Source organism: Mustela lutreola, chromosome 7, assembly GCF_030435805.1.
Source record: "Mustela lutreola isolate mMusLut2 chromosome 7, mMusLut2.pri, whole genome shotgun sequence".
NCBI classification, from domain to species: domain Eukaryota; kingdom Metazoa; phylum Chordata; class Mammalia; order Carnivora; family Mustelidae; genus Mustela; species Mustela lutreola.
Genome location: NC_081296.1, coordinates 67,198,403 through 67,222,600, shown reverse-complemented (window position 1 = coordinate 67,222,600; position 24,198 = coordinate 67,198,403). Strand labels below are relative to the sequence as shown.

General features: G+C 45.3%; 1 protein-coding gene and 1 long non-coding RNA gene across 3 annotated transcripts; one reads left to right on the top strand and one right to left on the bottom strand.

The window, feature by feature from the left end:
* Positions 1–495: 495 nt before the first annotated feature.
* On the top strand, positions 496–23,883 carry PPP1R14D (protein phosphatase 1 regulatory inhibitor subunit 14D). 2 transcript variants are annotated; one of them, XM_059181185.1, is made up of 7 exons: positions 496–1,314; positions 1,731–1,861; positions 10,260–10,388; positions 10,917–11,195; positions 23,081–23,164; positions 23,336–23,368; positions 23,569–23,883. In XM_059181185.1, the coding sequence occupies exons 4-7, from the start codon at positions 10,941–10,943 to the stop codon at positions 23,632–23,634; spliced, it is 438 nt and encodes a 145-aa protein (XP_059037168.1). In that variant the 5' UTR covers positions 496–1,314; positions 1,731–1,861; positions 10,260–10,388; positions 10,917–10,940; the 3' UTR covers positions 23,635–23,883. The 2 variants fall into 2 exon arrangements, with proteins under 2 accessions (XP_059037168.1, XP_059037167.1); XM_059181184.1 differs by lacking the exon at positions 10,260–10,388.
* LOC131836129 (uncharacterized) lies at positions 9,310–12,855 on the bottom strand. Its single transcript, XR_009355520.1, has 2 exons — positions 12,529–12,855; positions 9,310–9,995 (listed from the first exon to the last, which is right to left on the bottom strand). It is a non-coding gene; the product is annotated as an uncharacterized LOC131836129 (long non-coding RNA).
* Positions 23,884–24,198: the final 315 nt, after the last annotated feature.

Genomic DNA, 24,198 nt, shown 5'->3' with positions numbered 1-24,198 from the left:
AGACGATTTGGCGGGCGTCGTCAGCCCTCGGGAAATCATTTCCATCTCGTGGCGGGAAGAGATCCCCCGAAGCTGTGGGGTTGCACCTTAGATAACTGGAATCCGGGATGCCTGTTCCAGCGTCACCGCCCTAGTCAGCTCCGGGAAGCCCTCCTTTCTGCCAGAGTGAGCAACTGAGGCAATTCCCTCTTCCACGCTTCCCTGCGGGACCTGCTGTGGCTTCCTTGCGTTCGAGGCCCTTCCATACCGTGTATCAAGGCTTACGTTCAGGTCTCCGTCGGAGCTGAGTCCCTCTTAGCTCAGTGGTCTGCTGCCTCGTCCCCTGGAGCACAGGTTCCCTCTTCTCTCCCACGAAGAAGCTGTTCCTGGTCAAGAGCTGGCCATTCTCTTCCTGCAGAATGCCATCCTCGAAAGCTAGAGATTCCAGCTCACCAAAGTAGTTTAGATAATGACGTTCACAGAACCGTGAGCTCCTTGAAGCCGAGAGTGAAGAACTCCTCTTAAAGACTATTCCTGCAGAGCAAGACGGGTCCTCTTAATGCTCTCCCAAAAAAGAGTTTCCACACCTTTTCACAATGACTTAATAAACCCCACCCAGTGGAACATTCTTCCTAATTTCTCATGTAGAGCAGCTTTACCTACTAAGTCCTGTAGCCAACCTGTTGATCATTTTTCTGGCTGAACTGCAACATCCCCCAGCTGTCTACCTTCTGGGTGTTGGGGTGGGAATCTGGGGTCTGTCCCCCTTCTTTGAATTTTCTGCTTTTCTCCCACTGCCCCAAGCACTGTGGATGTAGGGCAAGGATGTTATGCTGGGAGTGAAGCAAATGATTGTGCAGTTACTGGGAAGAAAGGATTTTGTTGTGAGTCGATTTTTGCCTTCCCAGTACACTATACACACAAGAATCCTAACACAGGAGACTATTACCTATGTTAACATTACATAACCATAGATTGATCATTACATCCATCCACACCATTATGAAAACCTATATTCATCAAGCACTGACAGTGCCCAAACCCTTAGGTTCCTGAGCACTTCCCAACATTGCCCCATATACTCAGACCAAGAAAGCAGGTATTATTTTTATCCCCAATATACAGATGAACAGGCAGGTTGTGACAGGTAATGTGGCAGGTTGCAGAGTGAGGATTGACATCTAGGTAAGCCAATTCCATTGCTTTAGTGCCTAAACCCTGGACTTTACAGCACTTGCAGCTTTGACTTCAGCTGGCCCTTCTGCCCTCACCACAGAATTTAACTTGCCTGAAGCAAAAAAACTCATTTTCAAGTGGTGAGCAAATCACCTTGAGGTAAGACACTAACCAGCACACTTGACAGAGATGATTACTAATGTTCACAGGAACTCAGAACAGTTTCCACTTTGCAGAGAAGTTCACTAGCTCCACTGAGATCACAGAGCAAAGAGTGGGAAGCAAGGCTGGATAGGGGTTGAGTTGGTGGGCTTTAGACTCAGGTCCCTGGGTTTATTTATCATCTGCCATTTATTCTCTGTGTGGCCTTTGGTAAATTAGTTAGCCTCTCTGTGCTTTGGTTTCCTTGCATACAATGTGGGGCTTCATAGGTTATTAGGAGGCTTAAATGAGTTAACACAGATTAAATATTTGCTACCATGAATGCCCAGTAAATGTTACCTGCAAAAAGTAACAGAGCCAGAATTTTATTCCAAGTCTCTCTGACATCAAAAACTGCACTTTCCCACTACTAGGAGTGCAGCCATATCCCAGCTCCCCGCCCCTGCTGAGTAGCTGTGTGAAGCCATCTTCCCTCCTCATCTCCAGTTGAGCTGGCTGGCAGAGACTGACTGCACCTGCCAAGCCCCGCCCAAGATGCAGAATGGTAAGTAAATTTGCAGGCTGTTTTGTTTTACACCTTTACATTTTGGGGTGGTTCGTTGTGTGACAATAATAATTGAAATAGAGGGTTAATACATTTATAGAGTAAATTTTAGTTCTAATTAATGATCCATAAGCAATACATTTTATAAATTTCAGTTCGGTTTTTTGTAAAGACTTACTTATTTGAGAGAGACAGAGAGGATGTTTGTGAGTGGGGCGGTGAGGAGGTGCTGAGGGAGAGACTCTTTAAGCTGACTGACTCCCTGCGGAGCTCAGAGCCTGATGTGTGGCAGGATCCCAGGACCCTGAGATCATGATGTGAGCTGAAACCAAGAGTCAGATGCTTAACTGCCTGAGCCACTAACGTGCCCCTAAATAAAATTCCAGTTTTAATGATCTAAGTCAAAGCCCATGACTTTTCTTGATAATGCAGAACCAACAAATTTTCATCAGGAATTTTGGGGAAAGTAATGTTTTTCTTTAAAAAAAAAAAAGATTTTATTTATTTATTTGACAGAGATCACAAGTAGGCAGAGAGAGAGAGAGAGAGAGAGAGAGAGAGAGGAGGAAGCAGGCTTCCTGCTGAGCAAAGAGCCCAATGTGGGGCTCGATCCCAGGACCCTGAGATCATGACCTGAGCCAAAGGCAGAGGCTTTAACTCACTGAGCAACCCAGGAGCCCCAGTAATGTAATTCTTTTCAAGGTGAGGCCGCTGTCATTGGTTCAGTCTTTATTTAAAGGAGATAGGTTCTCTCAGATGATGCCTAAAAGGGGCATTTTAAAAGAATTCTACTAGTGTCAGCTCCTACAATATTCCAGTGTGATAGGGGGCCTCTAAATGGCCAGCAGTGGTCCAGACCTACAGTATTCATGCCTTTATGTAACCCCCTCCCCTTGAGTGTGGCTGGGCCTAGTGACTGGCTTCTGGTGAGTAGAATACAGCAAAAGTCTCGGGATGTCACTTCCTGGTTTAGACTGCAGAAAGACTGTGACTTCTGTCTTGCTTGCCGCCATTCTCCTCTCAGTGCCCTGGCTCTAGTGGAAGCTAGCTGTCATGTGGCGAGTCGTTCTCTAGAGAGGTCCTTGTGGCGAGGAACTAATGTCTCTGACCAACAGCCCCGACCAGCAGCTGACTTGCAGCCTTCTGAGAATCCCTGACCCAGGCGAGCCAGTTAAGCCACCTGTTACAACGGTGATAGAGTAAATACTTACTGTTGTAAGCTGCAAAATTTGGGGGTAATTTGTTACGCAGCAATATATAACTAACATTCATTAACTGAAAAAATTAGGATATCAAACTATAAACAGTTTATTTGGTACAACTTTCCAAGGAGCTACTATGACCATAAATATTAACCTCCCCTAAAATTTTATACATCCTTTGTCCTTGTCGTTTCACCTCTAGAAATTTCTCTTAAGGAAAAGAAAAATCATGGAATTCTAACAAAGGCATAGTTACAAGGATGTTTAGAACAGAGTTATTTATAATGGCAAGAAATTGGTAGCAGTCCGTATATCTAATAACAGGGGATTGAGTAACTATATCATGGAATTGCTGCTAAGAGAACGGGTTGAAATCCATTAGTGAATCTTAAAAACAAACTGACTTGCTGTCAGCATTTGAAAAAATAAAATGAAATCAGTTTGAAAGTATCAGAGGGGGAAAAAACAAAAAACAAAACAGACAACAAAAAAGAAAATATCAGAGGAAAGGTAAGTTTTGCTTTATAAGAAATTTCCATTTCATGTTTGTATATGTGTACATTGTGATAGTAAATGAATTCGTTACTCTGAGTCATGGTCCAAACTTTTAAACTCTGTAGTGTCAAAAAAAGATATATATAGGGGCACCTGGGCGGCTGAGTCCCTTAAGCATAGGACTCTTGATTTTGGCTCAGGTCGTGATCTCATGTGGTAGGATTGAGTCCCACATCAGGCTCCATGCTCAGTGGGGAGTCTGCCTGAGATTCTCTCCCTCTCCCTTTGCCTACCCCCACCCCCTGCTCACATGCACACATTTACACTCTTTCTCTCTCAAATGAATAAATCTTGAAAAGAAAAAGCAATGTACAAAACTACTTAGTGATACAAAAGGTATGCAAAAGATATTAAATTATCAAACAGCATGCTTATGTTACAAAATAATCTAACTTCATTAAAATTTAAAACAAGCAAAGCTCTATGAAAAATGGAAAATAAATACACCAGACATATCATTTATATTTTTCTTTTTAAATCTATATTTAAAAATTTTCTACAACAAACATGTCTTTTTTAAACTTATTTCCTGAATAATAACAATAATGTTTTTTTTTAAAGATTATTTATTTATTTATTTGACAGAGAGACATCACAAGTAGGCAGAGAGGCAGGCAGAGAGAGAGAGGAGGAAACAGGCTCCCTGCTGAGCAGAGAGCCTGATGAGGGACTCCATCCCAGGACCCTGAGATCATGACCTGAGCCGAAGGCAGCGGCTTAACCCACTGAGCCACCCAGGCGCCCACAATAATGGCTTTTAAAGTTTCCCTAATAACTATATATTATGTATTAGCATTTTCTCAACTATGTTATATACGCATAGAAAAAAGACTGAAAGGAAGTTTGCCAGAATATCAGTTAGCAGTGGTGGTTTTTATGTGGTGGGATTGTGGGGAATTTTTAATGTTTTAGAAAACTTAGAAATAAGCATGTTTTTCTTTTTTCTTTTTTTAAGATTTTATTTATTTATTTGACAGAGATCACAAGTAGGCAGAGAGACAGGCAGAGAGAGGGGGGAAGTAGGCTCCCTGCTCAGCAGAGAGCCCGATGCGGGGCTCAATCCCAGGACCCTGGGATCATGACCTGAGCTGAAGGCAAAGGCTTTAACCCACTGAGCCACCCAGGCACCCCCATGTTTTTCTTTTATAATAAAAAACTAAAAAAATAATTTAAAGTAATCTCTACATCCTACATTGAGCTTGAACTCATGATCCTGAAATCAAGAGTTGCATGCTCTGCTGACTAAGCCATCCAGGCTCCCCTATAAATAAACATTTTTAATAAGAGAAGGAAAGAAAGAGGCATTTAAAAAAAAGATTTTATTTATTTATTTGACACGGAGAGAGATCACAAGCAGGTAGAGAGGCAGGCAGAGAGAGAGGGGGAAGCAGGCTCCCCACTGAACAGAGAGCCCAATGCGGGGCTCCATTCCAGGACCCTGAGACCATGACCTGAGCTGAAGGCAGAGCCTTAACCCATGAACTACCCAGGCACCCCAAGAAGAGGCATTTTTATTTTTTAATTTTTTTTATTTTTAAGATTTTATTTATCTACTTGACAGAGAGAGAGAGATCACAAGCAGGCAGAGAGGCAGACAGAGAGAGGGGGATGCAGGCTCCCTGCTGAGCAGAGAGCCCGACGTGGGGTTGGATCTCATGACCCTGGGATCATGACCCAAGCCGAAGGCAGAGGCTTTAACCCACTGAGCCACCCAGGCGCCCCGAGGCATTTTTATTTTTTTTAATTTTTTTATTTTTAAAGATTTTATTTATTTATTTGACAGACAGAGATCACAAGCAGGCAGAGGCAGGCAGAGAGAGGAAGGGAAGCAGGCTCCCCGCCGAGCAGAGAGCCTAATGCGGGGCTAGATCCCAGGACTCCGGCATCATGACCCAAGCTGAAGGCAGAGGCTTTAACACACCAAGCCACACAGGTGCCCCTAGAAGAGGCATTTTTTTTAAAGATTTTATTTATTTATTTGACAGAGAGAGAGAGAGAGATCACAAGTAGGCAGAGAGAGAGGCAGAGAGAGGGGGAAGCGGGCTCCCCGCTGAGCAGAGAGCCCAATGTGGGGCCCAATCCCAGGACTCTGGGATCATGACCTGAGCCGAAGGCAGAGGCTTTAATCCACTGAGCCACCCAGGCGCCCCTAGAAGAGACATTTTTAAAAAAGATTTTATTTATTTGAGAGAGAGCACACAAGCAGGGGAAGCAGCAGAGGCAAAGGGAGAAGGAGGCCCAAGGAAGCTCCTTGCGGAGCAGGGAGCCCAATGCCAGGGCTCGATCCAGATGTTTAACCGACTGAGCCACCCAGGCGCCCCAAAGAAGACGCATTTAAGAGCAGTGTTGTTCTGATGGTGTCTGCCCGTGGCCTATTTTATCCCACCACTGGACCTAGGTCAAGCCAGGGAGCAGGGCAGACAGACACCCTTTCCTCTGCCCAGGCCGGCACCCTCTTTGTTTGCCCATCCTGACGTGGCCCTGAGGTCTTGGTGCTTTTTTCTTTCCATGTTATCTCAGGGCATGATTCCCTTATCTTGGGCAAACTAATTGATTAATGGTGACATGCATAGGCCAGTGAGATGTGTGTGAGTGCAGAAATGGAAGAATGTTAATAAAGAGCCTTACACATACACAATGGGCGTAACTCATTTGTGTGCCATTGAGGTTCACAGGGGCCATTCTTCATGCTCTTGCAAAATCTCCCCAGCCTTCAGTTTACAGATGAGGAAACAGGCTCACAAAAGCTCCATGTGTGAACCTGTCTGTGTCCCTGTATGGGCATCTATGAAGTTTGCCTATGTTGTGTCCCCATTCCATTACCAAGTTCTATTAAATAGTACCCCCTAAGTAGTTCTGCACTGTCCCCTTCTCACTGCTGACAATACTACCTCCCCCAGTCAAGCGCTACAGCAGTGGTCTCCTAACTGATCTCCTTCAGACTTTCTCTACCCTCTGATTCTCTATTTAACCGGCAGGGTGAGATTTTGAAAATTTAAATCTGAACGTGTCAGCCTATCCCACCACTGTTGCTCAAGATTTTGCTGTGACTCCCAATGTGCTTAGGAGAGAGACAAAATTCCTTAATGTGGATCACAGGGCCCTGTGTAGATTACCTCCACCCTTTCTGCCTCATGACTGTGTTTCCCTCCTTTCTCTCTGTTACAGTCCCATTGACCTTTTAATCCTTGTATTCAACATTTCCCTCCTGCCATAGGGCTTTTGCATTTGCTCTGACTTCTGCCAGATCCACTCCTGCTGGTCCCTGTGCCTAGTTAATTCCTATGCATCCTTCAGAACTCAGTTCAAACTGTTACCACTTGCTGGGTCACATTCTCAGTAGACATTCTTAGAGCACCTTTTACCTTTTTTTTTTTTTTTTCAGATTACTAAATACAGTTGCAGCTTTACATTTCTTTGCTTAGTTGATTAACATTGGTTTATTTTTATACTCCACTGTAAGTTCCATGAAGGTGGGGACAGAGTTTCTTTTGGATTGCCAATCCCCAGGCCTGAGCATAATGTTTGGCCTACTATAGGACCTCCTAAAATCTTTGTTATTAAGTGAATGAGTTAATGAATGAACAAAATCCATTGAGTCTTCCTATCTGGTTCCTTTTCCTGAAAGTGCTCCTGAACTTTTCACAAGACAGGAAACGGAAGACGGAGGGAATGAGAATAATAATACCTGCCCCGCACAGAGTGTAATGGTCATCAAAGTAACACCTGAGTCTACAGGCTACATTTGATCATTTATTTATTAAAGAGTCTGTCAGTTTATTTATTTATTTATTTATTTATTTTTAAAAGATTTTATTTATTCAATTGACAGAGAGATCACAAGTAGGCAGAGAGGCAGGCAGAGAGAGAGAGAGAGAGAGAGAGAGAGAAGCAGGCTCCCTGCTCAGCAGAGAGCAATGGGGTGCTCTATCCCAGGACCCTGAGATCATGACCTGAGCCAAAGGCAGAGCCTTAACCCATTGAGCCACCCAGGGGCCCCAAAGATTTTATTTATTTATTTGACAGAGACATGACAAGAAAGGGAACACAAGCAGAGGGAGTGGGAGAAGGAGAAGCAGGCTTCCCAGTGGAGCAGGGAAGCCCCATGTGGGGCTTGATCCTAGGACCGTGGGACATTGACCTGAGCAGAAGGCAGACACTTAATGACTGAGGCTACATTTTAGAGGCCTCCCCACTGCTGCTCATTTCCACTCTCTCCCACAGAGGCCCAGAAATGAAACCGCTGCAGAGAAAACCCTCAGCAAGCCTTTGGCAGACAGAGCCTCACTAGGAAGGCAGAGAATGAGAAGGCAAAGAAAGGAAGGGAATAGGGGCGCCTGGGTGGCTCACTCAGTTAAGTGTCTGCCTTCGGCTCAGGTCATGATCTCAAGGTCCTGGGATGGAGCCTGGTATCAGGCTCCCTACCCTGTGGGGAGCCTGCTTCTCCCACTCCCTCTGCCCTGCTGCTCCCTCTCCTTGTGCTCTCTCTGTCAAATAAATAAATAAAATCTTTTTTTCTTTTTTTTTTCTTTTTTTTTTAAATATTTTTTTTTTGAAGATTTTATTTATTTATTTGGGATAGAGACAGTGAGAGAGAACATGAGCGAGGAGAAGGTCAGAGGGAGAAGCAGACTCCCCATGGAGCTGGGAGCCCGATGTGGGACTCGATCCTGGGACTCCAGGATCATGACCTGAGCCGAAGGCAGTCGTCCAACCAACTGAGCCACCCAGGCGCCCCTAAATAAATAAAATCTTAAACAAATTAAAAAAAAGGGGGGGGAGACTGCTTCCCCCTCTCTCTCTGCCTGCCTCTCTGCCTGCTTGTGATCTCTCATCCTCTGTGTCAAATAAATAAATAAATAAATATATATATATATATATATATTTTTTTTTTTTTTTAAAGGAAGGGAATGGATGTCTCTTGAGAAGGAACTCTGTTTTGGACATCATATTTACATATATTAACTCATTTAATCTTCCCCCCAAACCTATGTGGCAGATGAGAAAATGGACTCAAAGAGGTTGTGGAATGTGAAGGTTATAAAACTTTACAAAACAGGGTAAAAAGCTGAGTTTGAACTCAGATCTGTCAGCCTTCCTCCAAAGTCTGGGCTTTTCCAGGCTGCTTTGTTGGGGTGCAGCCCTCAAACATCTCTCCGCCTCTGTTAACTTAGAGCCCCAAAGTTTTTCATTATTAAAGACTCTTCTATTAGAGGCGCCTGAGTGGCTCAGTCAGTTAAGCGTCTGACTCTTGGTTTTGGCTCATGTCATGATCTCATAGAGTGTTCACCCTCCCTTTCAAATAAATAAATCTTAAAAAGAAAAAGGCTCATCTGTTGGCTATTATCTAAAGCTCTTTTTCAGGAGTCAGTGTATGATGGTTTTAGTTGATACATTGGAAACAGAAACTCAGTATTTTACTTGATTTTTATTTTTTATTTTTATTTTTTATTTTTTTAAAAGATTTTATTTATTTGTCAGAGAGAGGGAGAGAGAGCGAGCACAGGCAGACAGAATGGCAGGCAGAAGCAGAGGGAGAAGCAGGCTCCCTGCTGAGCAAGGAGCCCCATGTGGGACTCGATCCCAGGACGCTGGGATCATGACCTGAGCCGAAGGCAGCTGCCCAACCAACTGAGCCACCCAGGCGTCCCTATTTTATTTGAATTTTAAAGATTCTATTTATTTATTTGAGAGAGAGAGAGAAATAGCGCAAGAGAGAGCACAAGCGGTTGGGGGGAGGGAGAAGCAGGCTCCCCACTGAGCTGGGGGCCCCACATGGGGCTCACTCCCAGGACCCCAGGACCATGACCTGAGCCAAAGGCAAACACTTAACTGACTGAGCTACTAGGTACCCTGAAACTCAGCATTTTAAAGGCAACTATTGCAAGACCTAAAAAGAAATTTATAAACAAATATTGGAATGTAGAAAGTAAAGGGGGATGACAAAGTTAATTTCCCATTCTTCATAGGGAGAAGACAAGAGATACTGTCTAGACTGGACAAATATATTATACAAAGGGATAAGTGGTGATTACTGGAGAATTAAAAACGGAAGCTGTTGGTGGGGTTACATCTGGGGAGTGGGGCTGGGGAGAGCAGAGAAACGTCCATTTTTCATTTGTCCTTCTGAACTGTTTATCTTTTTAAAAAATGACAGTGTTTCTTCTGTAACTTTTGTAAAAAGCTTTTAGAAATTTTTTGTTACAGGGCACCTGGCTAGTGCAGTCAGTTGAGTGTCTGACTCTTGATTTCGACTGGGTGGTGATCTCAAGGTCCTGGGATGGAGCCCCGCATCAGGCTCCACAGTCAACGGGGATTCTGTCGATTCTGTCTTCCTTTCCCTCTGCCCCTCCTGCTCAGACTCTCATTCTCTCTCTCTTAAAAAAAAAAAAAAAAAAAAAAAAATTTTGTTAAAAAAGACTGAACAAACATACGCTTCCTTTAGAATGCAAGTACTGTATGTTTAGAGCTATTAATCTCATTACCAGGGTAAAAGTTAGGTCTGCAGGTTTCCTTTGTGTCAAGAAGGACCTGAGTCAGGGGGGGAGGGTCATGCGATGATAAACATGGCTTCCCAAGCAGTTGCCTCTGGGGAACTTGCATGGGGGACGAGCTTGATTAATTTATCTTTGCAAGCACAGGGCCAGGCTGACAGAGGAGCACCTCTTTCCTTCCATATCCATAAGGCAGCTCACAATCAGACATGCCCAGACACAAGAGGGTCCTGACCTGACGAGGCCCAGAGAGAACCATTCGTCTAACTACTCCTGGTGAGACTTTGCCCCTGCCAGTGCTCCACTCTGAGCAAGAGCACCTACCAGTTGGGGACCCTGCTCCTGCAGGATCCATCTGACTGCAGCTCCTCAGGGCCCAGGTGGATCTAGTCCCAGGAAGATGGGATGCTGAGGGCTCTCAGGTGACTGTGACTCCAGTCCTGTTTCACAACTGGCCATAGAGCACAGATCAGAGCCCTGCACCCCGCAGGACCAGAGCATCTCTTCTTCCTCCCAAGGCATGGCATGTTCTTGACCATTGCTTATCTGAGGTTGAAATCACTTTGGGCTCCAGCAGCTGCAAAAAGCCTGGGGCACAGCTCGGGCATGCCACTCAGTGGCAGCAAGGAGCTAGGAGATGGGCATTCCCAGCACCAGAGAAAGCCCTATTGATCTTTGACCCTCCGCCCTTCCCGGAGCCTTGGCCCTCCCTCTTTCCCCCTTCCTTTCTTCCCTGCTGGCCTTTCCCTCTGTTCAGCTCCTCACTTCCTTGGCACCCCTGCTCTGACTGGCAGTTTTTCCCAGGTCCTGGCTCGTGCCATTCCTTCCATGCTGTCCTCAAGCCCTGCTTCCTGCACATCTCCCAACCCCGATGGGGAGAACTCGAGTAAGAAAGTCCACTGGACTTCTGGGAGGAGAAGGACGTCATCCACAGACTCAGAATCAAAGTCCCACGCCGACCCCTCCAAAGTGTCCAGGTCCCGGAGACCCAGCCGGCTGACGGTGAAGTACGACCGGGGGCAGCTGCAGCGCTGGCTGGAGATGGAGCAGTGGGTGGACGCGAAAGTTCAGGAGCTCTTCCAGGTGAGAGACACGATGCCGGGGGTGGGGGAAGGACACTGGGTGCCCGGGAGAGAGCCTGCCGGGAGACCGCAGGAGGAGCTGGAGGGCCAATGTGAGATGCTCCCATAGAGAGAAAGCGTCTCCCAACTGCTGACGATAGATTCGCAGTCCCGAAATCCGCCTCCCTCTGGTCTGGGCTCTGCCCTGCCTCTAATGCTCTTCAAAAAATCTGTGCCAGATTTTTTTAATATCCCTGAGACTAAGTTTCCTAATCTATAAAATGAACCTGTCAATGCCTGTTGTATCTTCTTTGTGGGACGTTTTGAAGCTCCAGTGAAACAGAAGAGCTATTTTTTATTTTCTGTCTTCCTCTCATCCTCAAAATATCTACAGGTCTAGAGCTGCATTATCTAGCACTCTAGCTAGCAGCCATGTGTGGCTATTGGCTTTCAAATTAATAAAATTAAATAAAATGCCAAGTTCAGTCTCTCATTCACACTGGCCACATTTCAAGTGCCCCATAGTCCACGTGGCTAGTGGCTGCCATCTTGTCAGCACAGATAGAGAAACATTTCCATCCTCTCAAAGTGAACAGCACTGGACTAGAATAAGTTCTCAGCCCTGGCTCTGACTGACTACCCTCAACTCCCCCTGAGGAAAGGTCAGGTCGCTGCCCCTTGCCACGAGACAGTGGCACTTTCTTTCTCAGGTAACTAAAACTCAGGACCCTAGAGTAGTCACCACTGCTGTTTCAACAACGACAGTAACGTTCTTAACACTGAACTCTGTTAGGCACAGTGCCTTGTGTAGGTCCTCCCCACTCCTCCCTCAGGTAGACAGACAGGCTTTACCATGGAGGAAATGGAAGCTTAGAGATGTTGAGTAACAAAGGAGCCCAAGGTCACACGACTAGGAAACCAAGAGACCAGGAGCTGCAGCTGGGGCTCTGCCTACAAAGCCCAGACACTTAGGGGAACAGCTTAGTGGTTCTCCACCCATGAAGTACTTCAGAAAAAACCCGATGACCTGACTGCACCCCAACTGACTATATCTATTAGGGTGGGGCCCAGACACTTGTCATTGTTTTTTTTTTTTAAGATTTTATTTATTTATTTGTCAGAGAGAGTGAGCACAGGCAGACAGAGTGGCAGGCAGAGGCAGAGGGAGAAGCAGGCTCCCTGCCGAGCAGGACGCAGGACGCTGGGATCATGACCTGAGCCGAAGGCAGCCGCTCAACCAACTGAGCCACCCAGGCGTCCCTTTGTTTTTTTTTTTTTTGGCTCCAGTTAATTCTAGTATGTGGCTTGCTGAGAACCACTGCACCAAACCAGCCCAGGAGTCCTCCTCTACATACCCTGGTCTTTCTTTCTCTTCCTTCTTGACTCTGTTTCTTTCTTTTCCTTTTGGGGCAGGGGCTCGTCATTCTTCCAGGTAAGGGCTGTGCTGCGGTTGGGGTGGAGAAGAATGATCCATATAGCCCAGGCTGTCTTGGGAAGCTCACTGGGTCATGTGTTGGTGTGGTCCAGGTGTCCACCATGTCCCCTGCAGCATCCTGGGCTCCCTTGTGCAGGGGAGGGAGATGCTTTGGAGCTGGGAACAGGAAAGGCACACTTTCTCCACCTGCTTCTGCTCAGCCTCCACTGCCCTTTTAGCCTGCAAGCTCCCTCCCTCCCTGGATCAGTTTCAGTTTCAGATTGTTATGCACTTGCATAAAAAGGCTCATATTTCAGACACCTCAGAGCAAATTTTTCTAGGCATCAGAGAAAGATACTAGACAAAGAATTTCGTTTTGTAAGATCAATGGGCAGGGGGAGGGCTGCACAATAATGAGCTCATAACACTGGAAAATAGGATATGTGGGAGGACCACTCCCAGGCAATGACCGAAATAAAATACCTGGCCTGTGGTTGCCATGGCAATTGTCCAAAGGTGCTAGGTGGCAGTTCCTCTCCCAATCCCTGCTGTTTTCAGCAGGAAGCAGCCAAGTGGCTGTGGAAGCCCCAGGTGGCTGGTCATCTTGGGACAGATTGAGGCAACAGTGTGTCCGTCACAGAGTGATTATCATAGAGCCTGTCTCCGTGCAGCGGACTCTCTTCAACACATTCACCTTGGAGAGCACTGTGGGTTCCAGGCTTGCATTACTACTTGTTCACTTTGGTTTAAAGAGATCCAACTTTACTTTGATGGAGCCCCCCCCCCCCCCTTCTCACTGAGTTTAAAAGCTGCTTTGGAGTCTTCAGAGGAACCAAGTCTGGGTTCAACAAAACAGACTTGGGGCCCTAGTGCTCCTATTGTCCAGAGGTGGAGTGTGGATTTGGCTTCTAAGCAAGGCTATAAACACTCATAAGTTTCTCCTATTTTAAGGAGACTCTTTTTTTTTTTTATTTCTAAATTTTATTTTAAAGTCTTTTTTTGTTTATTCATTTGACAGAGATCACAAGTATGCAGAGAGGCAGGCAGAGAGAGAGGGGAAAGCAGGCTCCCCACTGAGAAGAGAGCCTGATGCAGGGCTCTATCCCAGGACCCTGAGATCATGAGCTGAGCTGAAGGCAGAGGCTTAACCCACTGAGCCATCCAGGCACCCCTATTTTAAGGAGACTTTTGCTCAACAATGCAGCCCCTCCTCAGTTCCTACCACTAATTTCATGTCTCCTTTAGGACAAGACTTCTTAAAGGATTTGTCTACACTCCCACTTACCTTTCCTTTTCCTATCACTATTCAAACCACCGGAACCTGACTTCTGTTCCCACCATTCTATTGGGAGCTCTTGTCAAGGTCACCGATCACTGTCTTGGGACCAAATGTAATGTACACATCAGCACAGTACACTGTTGACCACCCCAGAGTTTTGAAAACATTCCTATAGCTTCTATGACACTATCTTTTTCTGGTGGCAGCTGGCATTTTGTTTTTTTTTGTGTGTGTGTGTGTGTGTTTTTTTTAAAGATTTATTTATTTATTTGACAGAGAGAGATTACAAGTAGGCAGAGAGGCAGGCAGAGAGAGAGAGGAGGAAGCAGGCTCCCTGCTGAGCAGAGAGCCCGATGCGGGACTCGATCCCAGGACCCTGAGATCATGACCTGAGCCGAAGGCAGCAGCTTAACCCACTGAGCCACCCAGGCGCCCGGCAGCTGGCATTTTGATGTAGCCCTTCTGATGCGGTGACATCTTAAGAAACCATCTATTAGACTTCCAACCTTAAAAAAGTATTCTTAACGAATATGTGAATTGACACTTGTGAGCTCCTTCCTGGGCCTTACTCCACTGCTGGTTCCCATGGCAGAGAGGTCAGGAGGAAGGGCACTGAGGATGGAGTGAAGGTGAGAATGGAGTCAAGTCCGGCAGCATCTGGCAGGAAACCCCTTCATGAAACATCAAGTCACAGGTTTAACACACTTGTTCAGCCCAGCAAGTGTTGTTTGACATTTAGGGAAGGAATATTTGGATCATGATATCAGCCCATATTCTCAACTCCAGAGACTCTCAGTAATATACTACCTTATATCCAAAATACGTGTGGATAATATCACAGGTGTACGAAAAGGTTTTTTGGGGGGGTCAGACTTGTACTTTTTTAGAGGTAGAATTCTAGTAATTCGAAGGCAGCTTTACTATTCAGCCTCCCGCTCCCCCTCCACGTTCTGGGATTCCAACTGCACATATGTGAGACCACTCAGTATCACACCACAGGTCATCAAGGCTCTGTTCTCTTCTTCGTCCCCAACCTCTCAAGGTTTTTTTCTTTCTGTGTTTCTTTTCTTTTTTTTTTTTTTTTTTATTTGTTAGAGAGAGAGAGAGATACAGAGCGCAAGCACAGGCAGACAGAGTGGCAGGCTAGAGGCAGAGGGAGAAGCAGGCTCCCTGACGAGCAAGGAGCCCGATGTGGGACTCGATCCCAGGACGCTGGGATCATGACCTGAGCCAAAGGCAGCCGCTTAACCAACTGAGCCACCCAGGCGTCCCTGTGTTTCTTTTTTTTTTTTTTAAAGATTTTATTTGTGTGTTTGTTTTGCTAAAGAGAGAGCACAAGTAAGCAGAGCAGCAGGCAGAGGGAGAGAGAGGTAGCCTTCCCACTGAGCAGAGAGCCAGATGTGGGGCTCAGTCCCAGGACCCTGAGATCATGACCTGAGCCAAAGGCAGCCACTTAACCAACTGAGCCACCCAAGCACCCCATCTTTCTGTGTTTCATCTTGGCTAGTTTCTATCACTATATCTTTAGGTTGAACTGATTCTTTTTTTGGCAACGTCCAAATATGCTGTTAACTCCATCCAGTAAATTTTTCATTGAAAATATTTCATCTTTCAGGGCACCTGGTTGGCTCAGTCGGTAGAGCATGTGACTCCTGATCTCCAGGTTGTGAGTTCAAGGCCCACGCTGCATATAGAGATTACTTAAAAATAAAATCTTTACAAAAATATTGTATTTTTCATCCCTGGATATTCCATTTGGCTTTTTTTCTCATATATTTCATTTTTCTCATTACTGTGTTTGTGTTTTCCTCATCTGCTAATTCCACCATCTGTCATTTCTGGATCAGTTTCTACTAACTGATTTTTCTCCCCTTTATAGGCCACATTTCCTGCTTCTGGTATGACTAGTGATTTTTGTTTGTATACTGGACATTTTATGAGTTTTATGTTACTGGGTAACTGGATTTTTTTTTCTTCCTTTAAAGCATTGGACCTTGTTCTAATAGGTGGTTTAGTTACTTGTGGCTCAGTTTGATCCTTCTGAAGCTTGTTTTTAAGTTATGTTGAGTCTAGAGTAGCCTTTAACCTAGAGAATAATTTAACTCCCAGTAAGGGCTCTACTGAATTCCTGCATAATCAGTGATGACCATCCACTCTGGCTGGGTGGACCTTGATTTGCCTCTCAGTCCTGTGTGAGATCTGTTCGTCTCTGGACCTTCGGTGCCTCACACTGCTTGGCCTCTTGAGGGTTTACCTTATGAATGTGCGTCTTGTGTTCAGGAAAGACTCAAGAGGACCTTTATGCAGATCTCTGGAGGTCTCTTTCTTCGTAACTCCCTCCTCTCCACAGCTATGTCTAGCAACCTCCAGCCACCTCAACCCTGAGCTCTGATCTCTGTCACATTAATATAGCAAGACCACTGTGCGCTGCTTGAGGCCTCCCTCTCTGCTCTGTGGTCAGGAAATTGCCTCTAGGAATAAGTACAGGGCAGTTACAGAGTTTGCCTTTTCTGTTTCCTTTCTCTCTCAGGTAGCCGTGAAGAACCTGTTGTCTAATGACTGAACACTGTTCATATATTTTTGCCTAGTTTAGTGGTTACTTATGTTGGGATAATAAATACAGCCTCTGTTACTCCATCATTTCCAGAAAAATAAATAATCTGGTTAACTCTTATTCAACTTTTAGGTCTCGGATTAGAAGTTACTTCCTTCAGGAAGTCTTCCTGAACCCTAGGCTTGGTTATGTTCCCCTTCCATGTGTTCTTGAAGTATCTCATCAGAGTGCCTATCACTGTGTATTTTTATTATTTTTGAAAGATTTTGTTTGTTTATTTATTTATTTATTTTTAAAAAGAGTTTATTTATTTATTTGACAGACAGAGATCACACATAGGCAGAGAGGCAGGCAGAGAGAGAGGAGGAATCAGGCTCCCTACTGAGCAGAGAGCCTGATGTGGGGCTCGATCCCAGTACCCTGAGATCAAGACCTGAGCAGAAGGCAGAGGCTTTAACCCACTGAGCCACCCAGGTGCCCTGAAAGATTTTATTTATTTGACAGAGTAACCCACTGAGCCACCCAGGTGCCCTGAAAGATTTTATTTATTTGACAGAGATCACAAGTAGCGGGAGAGGCAGGCAGAGAGAGAGAGAGAGAGAGAGAGAGCAGGGAAGCAGGCTCCCTGCCGAGCAGAGAACTGATGTGGGGCTCAATCCCAAGACCGTGAGATCATGACCTGAGCCGAAGGCAGAGGCTTAACCTACTGAGCCACCCAGGCACCCCTATCACTCTGTATTATAACTGCCATTTCATTTGTCTGTATCCTTCAGGAGACTGTAAGCTTTTCTTTTTTTCTTTTTTTTTTTTTAAGATTTTATTTATTTATTTGACAGAGAGAAATTACAAGTACACTGAGAGGCAGGCAGAGAGAGAGAAGGAAGCAGGCTCCCCGCAGAGCAGAGAGCCCGATGCGGGACTCGATCCCAGGACCCTGAGATCATGACCCGAGCCGAAGGCAGCGGCTTAACCCACTGAGCCACCCAGGTGCCCTGACTGTAAGCTTTTCAAGGGCTTGTGTTTGTCTTGCATTATGGCCTTAGTACTTATTACAATACATGGAGGGAGAAGCAGACTCCCCACTGAGTAGGGACCATTAGTTACATTCAGCTATAGAAACATGTATTTCCCCAACTCCTTCTCCACACATAAATTGTATTTCCAGGGGCACCTGGGTAGCTCAGGCAGTTAAGCCTTAGATTCTTTTTTTTTTTTAATTTTATTTATTTATTTGACAGAGAGACAGATCACAAGTAGGCAGAGATAGAGAGGGAAGCAGGCTCCCTGCTGAGCAGAGAGCCCGACTTGGGACTTGATCCCAGGACCCTGGGATCATGACCTGAGCTGAAGGCAGAGGCTTTAACCCACTGAGCCACCCAGGCGCCCCAAGCCTTAGATTCTTGATTTTGGTTCAGGTCATTCATTATCTTAGGGTTGTGTTGGATTCTGCACTCACCAGGGAGTTTGCTTGAGATTCTGTCTCCCCCTTGCTCCTCCCTCTGCCTGTACTCTCTCTCTCTCTCAATAAGTAAATAAAGAAATAAATAAACATTTAAAAAATTCTTAAAAACAACAAATGGTATTTCCATCATATGTGAAATGAATGCTAGGGCTAATCTGAATTTTATTTTATTTTATTTTTTTTAAAGATTTTATTTATTTATTTGACAGAGAGATCACAGTAGGAGAGAGGAAGGGAAGAGATCACAGAGAGAGAGGAAGGGAAGCAGGCCCCCTGCTGAGCAGAGAGCCCGATGTGGGACTCGATCCCAGGACCCTGAGATCATGACCTGGGCCGAAGGCAGCGGCTTAACCCACTGAGCCACCCAGGCGCCCTGAATTTTATTTTTATTTTTATTTTTTTTTTTAAGATTTTATTTATTTACTTGACAGACAGAGATCTCAAGTAGGCAGAGAGGCAGGCAGAGAGAGAGAAGGGGGAAGCAGGCTCCCCGCTGAGCAAAGAGCCCGATGTGGGACTCCATGCGGGGCTCGATGCGGACCTCGATCCCAGGACCCTAGTATCATGACCTGAGCCGAAGGCAGAGCTTTAACCCACTGAGCCACCCAGGTGCCCCGCTAATCTGAATTTTTAAAAAAAGACTTCTTGGGGCACATGGGTGGCTCAGTCAGTTATTGGGCATCTGCCTTAAGCTCTTGTCATAGTCCTGGTGTCCTAGGACACCTGTCCCCTGCTTTGGGCTCCCTGCTCCATGGGAAGCCTGCTTCTCCCTCTCCCAGCCCCCACTTGTGTTCCCTCTCTCACTGTCCATCAATTATATAAATAAAATCTTTTAAAAATAATTAAAAATAATAATTAAAGGGGCACTTGCATGGCTCAGTGGGTTAAGGCCTCTGCCTTCGACTCAGGTCATGATCCCAGGGTCCTGGCATCGAGCCCCACATCGGGCTCTCTGTTCATCGGGGAGTCTGCTTCACCCCACCTCTCTGCCTACTTGTGGTCTCTGTCTGTCAAATAAGCAAAAGAAATCTTAAAAAAATAATAAGAAGAATTAAAACAGACTCCTTAGTGAGAAAAAATGAATAACCCATTAGAAAATGAATAAGGCAGCAGTTCTTGAAGCATATTCTGGTGACCCTTTCAGATGGTTCATGGTTATTTTTGTAATAGCGCTGAGGTGTCAGTTGCCTTTTTCACTGTATTGACATTTGCACTGGTACTGCAAAAACAGTGGTGGCCCTTAGCATGAATCCAGAAAGTGGCAGTGGGGCAACTGGCTGGTTCTGTTGGAGGAGCACGCGACTTTTGATCTTGGGGTTGTGCGTTTGAGCCCCACATTGGGTGTATTAAATTGTATTAAATAAATACACTTCAAAATAAGAAGGAAAGTGGCACCCACCTGTACTAATGTTACAGAAATTTTTATTCCCTTAGTGCCCACAGTTCTTGGTCATGGTGATTCGAAGAATGAAGACAAAGATCGAAGAGTAGTGGGCAATATGGCAAAGTTTATTGAGCAATAATTGTACAAAGCTCCCAAACAGGGAGGGGACCCAAGAGGGTTGCTGTTTTGGCATTCAAACCTGGGAGTTTTTATAAGCTCTTTGCAGAACTTTCTGGAACCTCCTGAGTGTGGGGCCTCTGTGGACTGACAGCTGAGGTGTGCCAGTGAGGGCTTTGATCATGCTCCCGTCTACCTATTGGGTTATTGTTCACGTGTTGATGGTCTTTTTGGGCTGACTTTTGGAAACTAATTACCTCAATTGTGACAGTGACAAATGTTTTATGGTTGTTTGGCTTCAGGATGTTTTGTAAATGTCACTTCTGCAGAGGCTGCTAGACAGCATGCTATTGTGGTCTTGTCTAAGTGGTAAAACGGGAGACTAGTGCAGTTCTGTCTTAGCTGTCCGGGCACCCTAATTGTCCAACTAACTCCTAACACTAGTGTCACATTCTTTACTACTGTGTCACTTTCACTTAAGAAAATCCTTGACAAATCAGTAAATCACTAAGTTTATTAGAACTTGGCCATTGAATTCATATCTTTTTTTTTTTTTAAATAGACTTAATTTTTAGTGCAGTTTTAGATTCACAGGGAAGCTGAGCAGAAAGTACAGAGTTCCCCTATTCCCTGGGCCCCCACATATGCACAGCCTCCCCCACTATCAACATCCCTACTAGAGCAGTACACTGATAAAATCAGTGAAGCTACATTGACACATCAAAATCACCCAAAGTCCATAGCTTATATTAGGGTTCACTTTTGGTGTTGTACATTCAAGGGTTTGGACAAATATGTAAGGGCATGTATCTACCATTGATAGTATCATAAAGAGTGTTTTCTCTGCCCTAAAAATCCTCTGTGCTCCGCCTGTTCATCTCACTTTCCCCCTTAATCCCACTGATCTTTTTACTGTCTTGACAGTTTTGCATTTTCCAGGATGTTGTGTAGTTAGAATCATATAGTATGTATGACTGGCCAATTTCAGATTGGCTTCTTTCACTTATTATGTATGTTTATGGTTCATTTAGGTCTTTTCATGGCTTGACAGCTCATTTCTTTTAGTGCTGGGCAATACTCCATTGTCTGGGATGTGCACAGTTGATTTATCCATTTACCGACTGAGGGACAGATTGGTTTCTTCCAAGTTTTGGCAATTATAAGTAAGCACCTTTTTGTGCAGATATGTTTCCAGCTCACTTGGGTAGATATTAAGGAGTTTGATCACTAGATTAAATAGTAAGAGTGTATTTAGTTTTGTTAGAAACTGCCAAATGTCTTCCAAAGTGGCTGTACTATTTGGCATTACCACCAGTAACAAATGAAGGTTCCTGTCATTCCATATCCTCACCAGCATTCGGATTTGGATTTTTTGCCTATTTGGTAGGTATGTAGTAATCTCTCATTTTTGTCTTAATTTGCAATTTCCTAATCAGATAGGATGTTGAACAATTCTTATGCGATTTGCCATCCATCCACATATCTTCTTTGGTGAGGTATCTGTTCAGATCTTTGGCCCACTTTTCAGCTGAGTGGTTTCTTTCTTATTGTTGAGTTTCAAGAATTCTTTGTCTTTTTTTTTTTTTTTCCCAAAGATTTTATTTATTTGACACAGAGACAGAGATTGCAAGTAGGCAGAGAGGCAGACAGAGAGAGAGGGGAAAGAAGACTCCCCACTGCACAGAGAGCCTGATGCGGGGCTTGATCCCAGGACCCTGAGATCATGACCTGAGTAAAAGGCAGAGACTTAACCCACTGAGCCACCCAGATGCCCCTCTTTGTCTCTTGAACAATAGTCCTTTATCAGATACACCCTCTGCGAATATTTTCTCCCAGTCTATGGTTTGTCATCTCATTTTCTTTTCTTTTTTTTTTTTTTTTAATTTTTAAGGTTTTATTTATTTATTTGACTGAGAGAGAGATCACAAGTAGGCAGAGAGGCAGGCAGAGTGGGGCGGGCGGAGGGTGGGGAAGCAGGCTCCCCACTGAGCAGAGAGCCCGATGCAATGCGGGGCTTGATACCCGGACCCTGAGATCACGACCTGACCTGCAGGCAGAGGCTTAACCCACTGAGCCACCCAGGCGCCCCTGTCATCTCATTTTCTTAAGCTTCTTTCATTTTTAATTTTATAAACTCTGTATTGATTCAATTATTTCACTGACTGTAATAACTTTTAAAGATCGCTTTATTGAGATAGGATTCACAGGCCATACAGGTCACCCACTGAAAGTGTGTACTTCCAATAGTTTTAAGTTATCTTCAGGGTTATGCAACCACAATTGAATTTTGGGACATTTTATCACCCCAGAAAGAAACCCTGTACCAATTAGCAGTCACACTTCCTTCCTTACCATCACCACTCCCAGCCCAGGGCAACCACTAATCTACTTTGTGTCTCCATGGATTTACCTATTCTTGACATTTCATACAAATTATGTCCATATAACAAATGGACTTTTGTAACTGGCTACTTTCACTAACAAAATGTTTTCAAGATTCATCTATGTTGTAGCATAAATCCATGCTTTGTTCCTTTTATTGCTGAGTAACTTTGTATGGCTACATGATATTTTATTTATCCATTCATTGGTTGATGGAGATATGTGTTGTTTTCACTTTTTGCCTATTATGAGTAACAGTGCTATGAATATTCATGTGCAGACATTTGTGTGGACAAGTCATTTCTCTCAGGGGTAGATCTAGGAATGGGATTGCCGGGTCAGTGCTCGCTTCGGCAGCACATATACTAAAATTGGGATTGCCGGGTCAGATGATAACTCTATATTTAACATTTTAAAGAGCTGCCAAACTGTTTTCCAAGGCCGTTGTACTATTTTATATCCTTACAGGCGTTTTTATTTTTTTTTAATTTTTAAAATTTTTAATTTTTTTTTTTAATTTTTTAAAGAATTTTATTTATTTGACAGAGAGAGATTACAAGTAGGCAGAGAAGCAGGCAGAGAGAGAGAGGAGGAAGCAGGCTCCCCGCTGAGCAGAGAGCCCGATGCGGGGCTCGATCCCAGGACCCTGGGATCATGACCTGAGCCGAAGGCAGAGGCTTTAACCCACTGAGCCACCCAGGCGCCCCTAAAATTTTTAATTTTTTAAAAAGATTTTATTTATTTATTTGACAGAGAGAGAGAGATCACAAGCAGGCAGAGAGGCAGGCAGAGAGGAGGAAGCAGGCTCTCTGCTGAGCAGAGAGCCCGATGTGGGGCTCCATCCCAGGACCTGCGATCATGACCTAAGCCGAAGGCAGAGGCTTAACCCACTGAGCCACCCAGGCGCCCCTCAACAGGCATTTTAAAAATATTTTATTTATTTGAGAGAGAGAGAGAAAATGCACTGAGGGAGAGTGATAGCCAGAAGCAGACTCCCTGTCGAGCAGAGCCCAATGTGGGACTCGATCCCAGGACCCTGAGATCATGACCTGAGCTAAGGGCGGATGCTTAACTTACTGAGCCACCCAGGTGCCCAAAAGGCACTCTTTTTAAAGAACCCTAGCTCTGTTTCAGATGGAAGATAGTAGGACCTCAGTAAGTACTGAATGGAAGAATGAATGGGTGGTTTGAGAAAGGTGAGGAAATGGGACTGAAAGTGGGAAGCAGGATAGGAGATGGAGGAACCCCTGACAGTGACTTTCACTCCAGCACCAGCTGGCCAGGCCCCTCTGAACTCCGTGTAATTCCCAAACAGGATCAACCCACTCCTTCTGAGCCTGAGATTGACCTGGAGGCTCTCTTGGAACTATCCACAGAGGAACAGAAGACTCACTTGGAGGTAGAAAGTGGGGCTGTGCTTAGAGTGGGAGGAACCCAGGAAGCCAGATTTTGCATTCTTGAGTGGCGTGGGGAGAACCAGTTCAGAGGGGAGGATTCCTGGGAGGGCTGAGTGGAGGCCTGTGGGAAAGTGCTATGGTTGGGGACCCACTCTTTGCTCTCTTCCACCCAGGCTATTCTCCGAAACTGCCCCCGCCCCACAGAGGTAAGGGATGTTCTGCAGGTCTGGGGTAAGAGGGACCCAGAGGGGAGGCAGCTAATGAAGAGGACTGTTTGAGAGCCCTATGTCCTTTTCCTCTTCCCCAGCTCTGGAGACCCCCTCTGGGGTCAGGGGAGATTATGGAGGGCAGTGTGTTGGGTGGTGTGTGACCCCATGCTTTGATCTTAACCCTGTTTCTCTCTCAGCCTTTTATCTCTGAGCTGCTCAGTGAACTCAAGAAACTCCGGAGACTCAGTCGGCCTCAGAAATAAGCCTTGTGAGACTACCTTCAGCAGCCTCAGCATGCCAGGCTGTCCCTGAACCTTTGAATCCTGGGCTGATAGGACACAGGTGATAGCTCCATGGAACACAGACAAGGAACGTGGAAGATGAGGAGAGACATTTGGATATTCCTAGTGTATTTGCAGTCATAGCTGGGCTTTCTGGAAGCCGTTCATGGCTGTTGCCTGGTACTCTCCTTGGCAGCCAAGTGGATAAAACCTTTGGGAGTCTCAGCTGAATGAAGTGTGCAGCATATCTTTCCTGAGGGGCGGGGAGGGGAGGGTAAAGTGACATACCAGGGGGCCAGCATCCTGAGCCACCAGGCTCTATCCACACCTCCTCCGTCCATCTACCCAAGTTGGCCTTGAGCATTCAGAGAAGATCACAGTTCTGCTTTAGAGCCCGTGATCTAGCAAGGCCTGGAGGCCAAAGAGGGCACAAGACTAGGACACACACACATCCTGCATCACTGACAACAGGAGCCCAAGTGGCAAAGACTAGTTCTGAATCCCAGAGGAGAGGTAACAGGTAAAACCTAGTGGGGGGCCTGGGGA

What these genes read in the sequence shown, in the direction of transcription:
- PPP1R14D (XM_059181184.1), top strand. An exon ending in AACAGAAGACTCACTTGGAG is followed by an intron (nt 23,165 to 23,335) that starts GTAGAAAGTGGG and finishes TCTTCCACCCAG; the next exon opens with GCTATTCTCCGAAACTGCCC. An exon ending in ACTGCCCCCGCCCCACAGAG is followed by an intron (nt 23,369 to 23,568) that starts GTAAGGGATGTT and finishes TTTCTCTCTCAG; the next exon opens with CCTTTTATCTCTGAGCTGCT.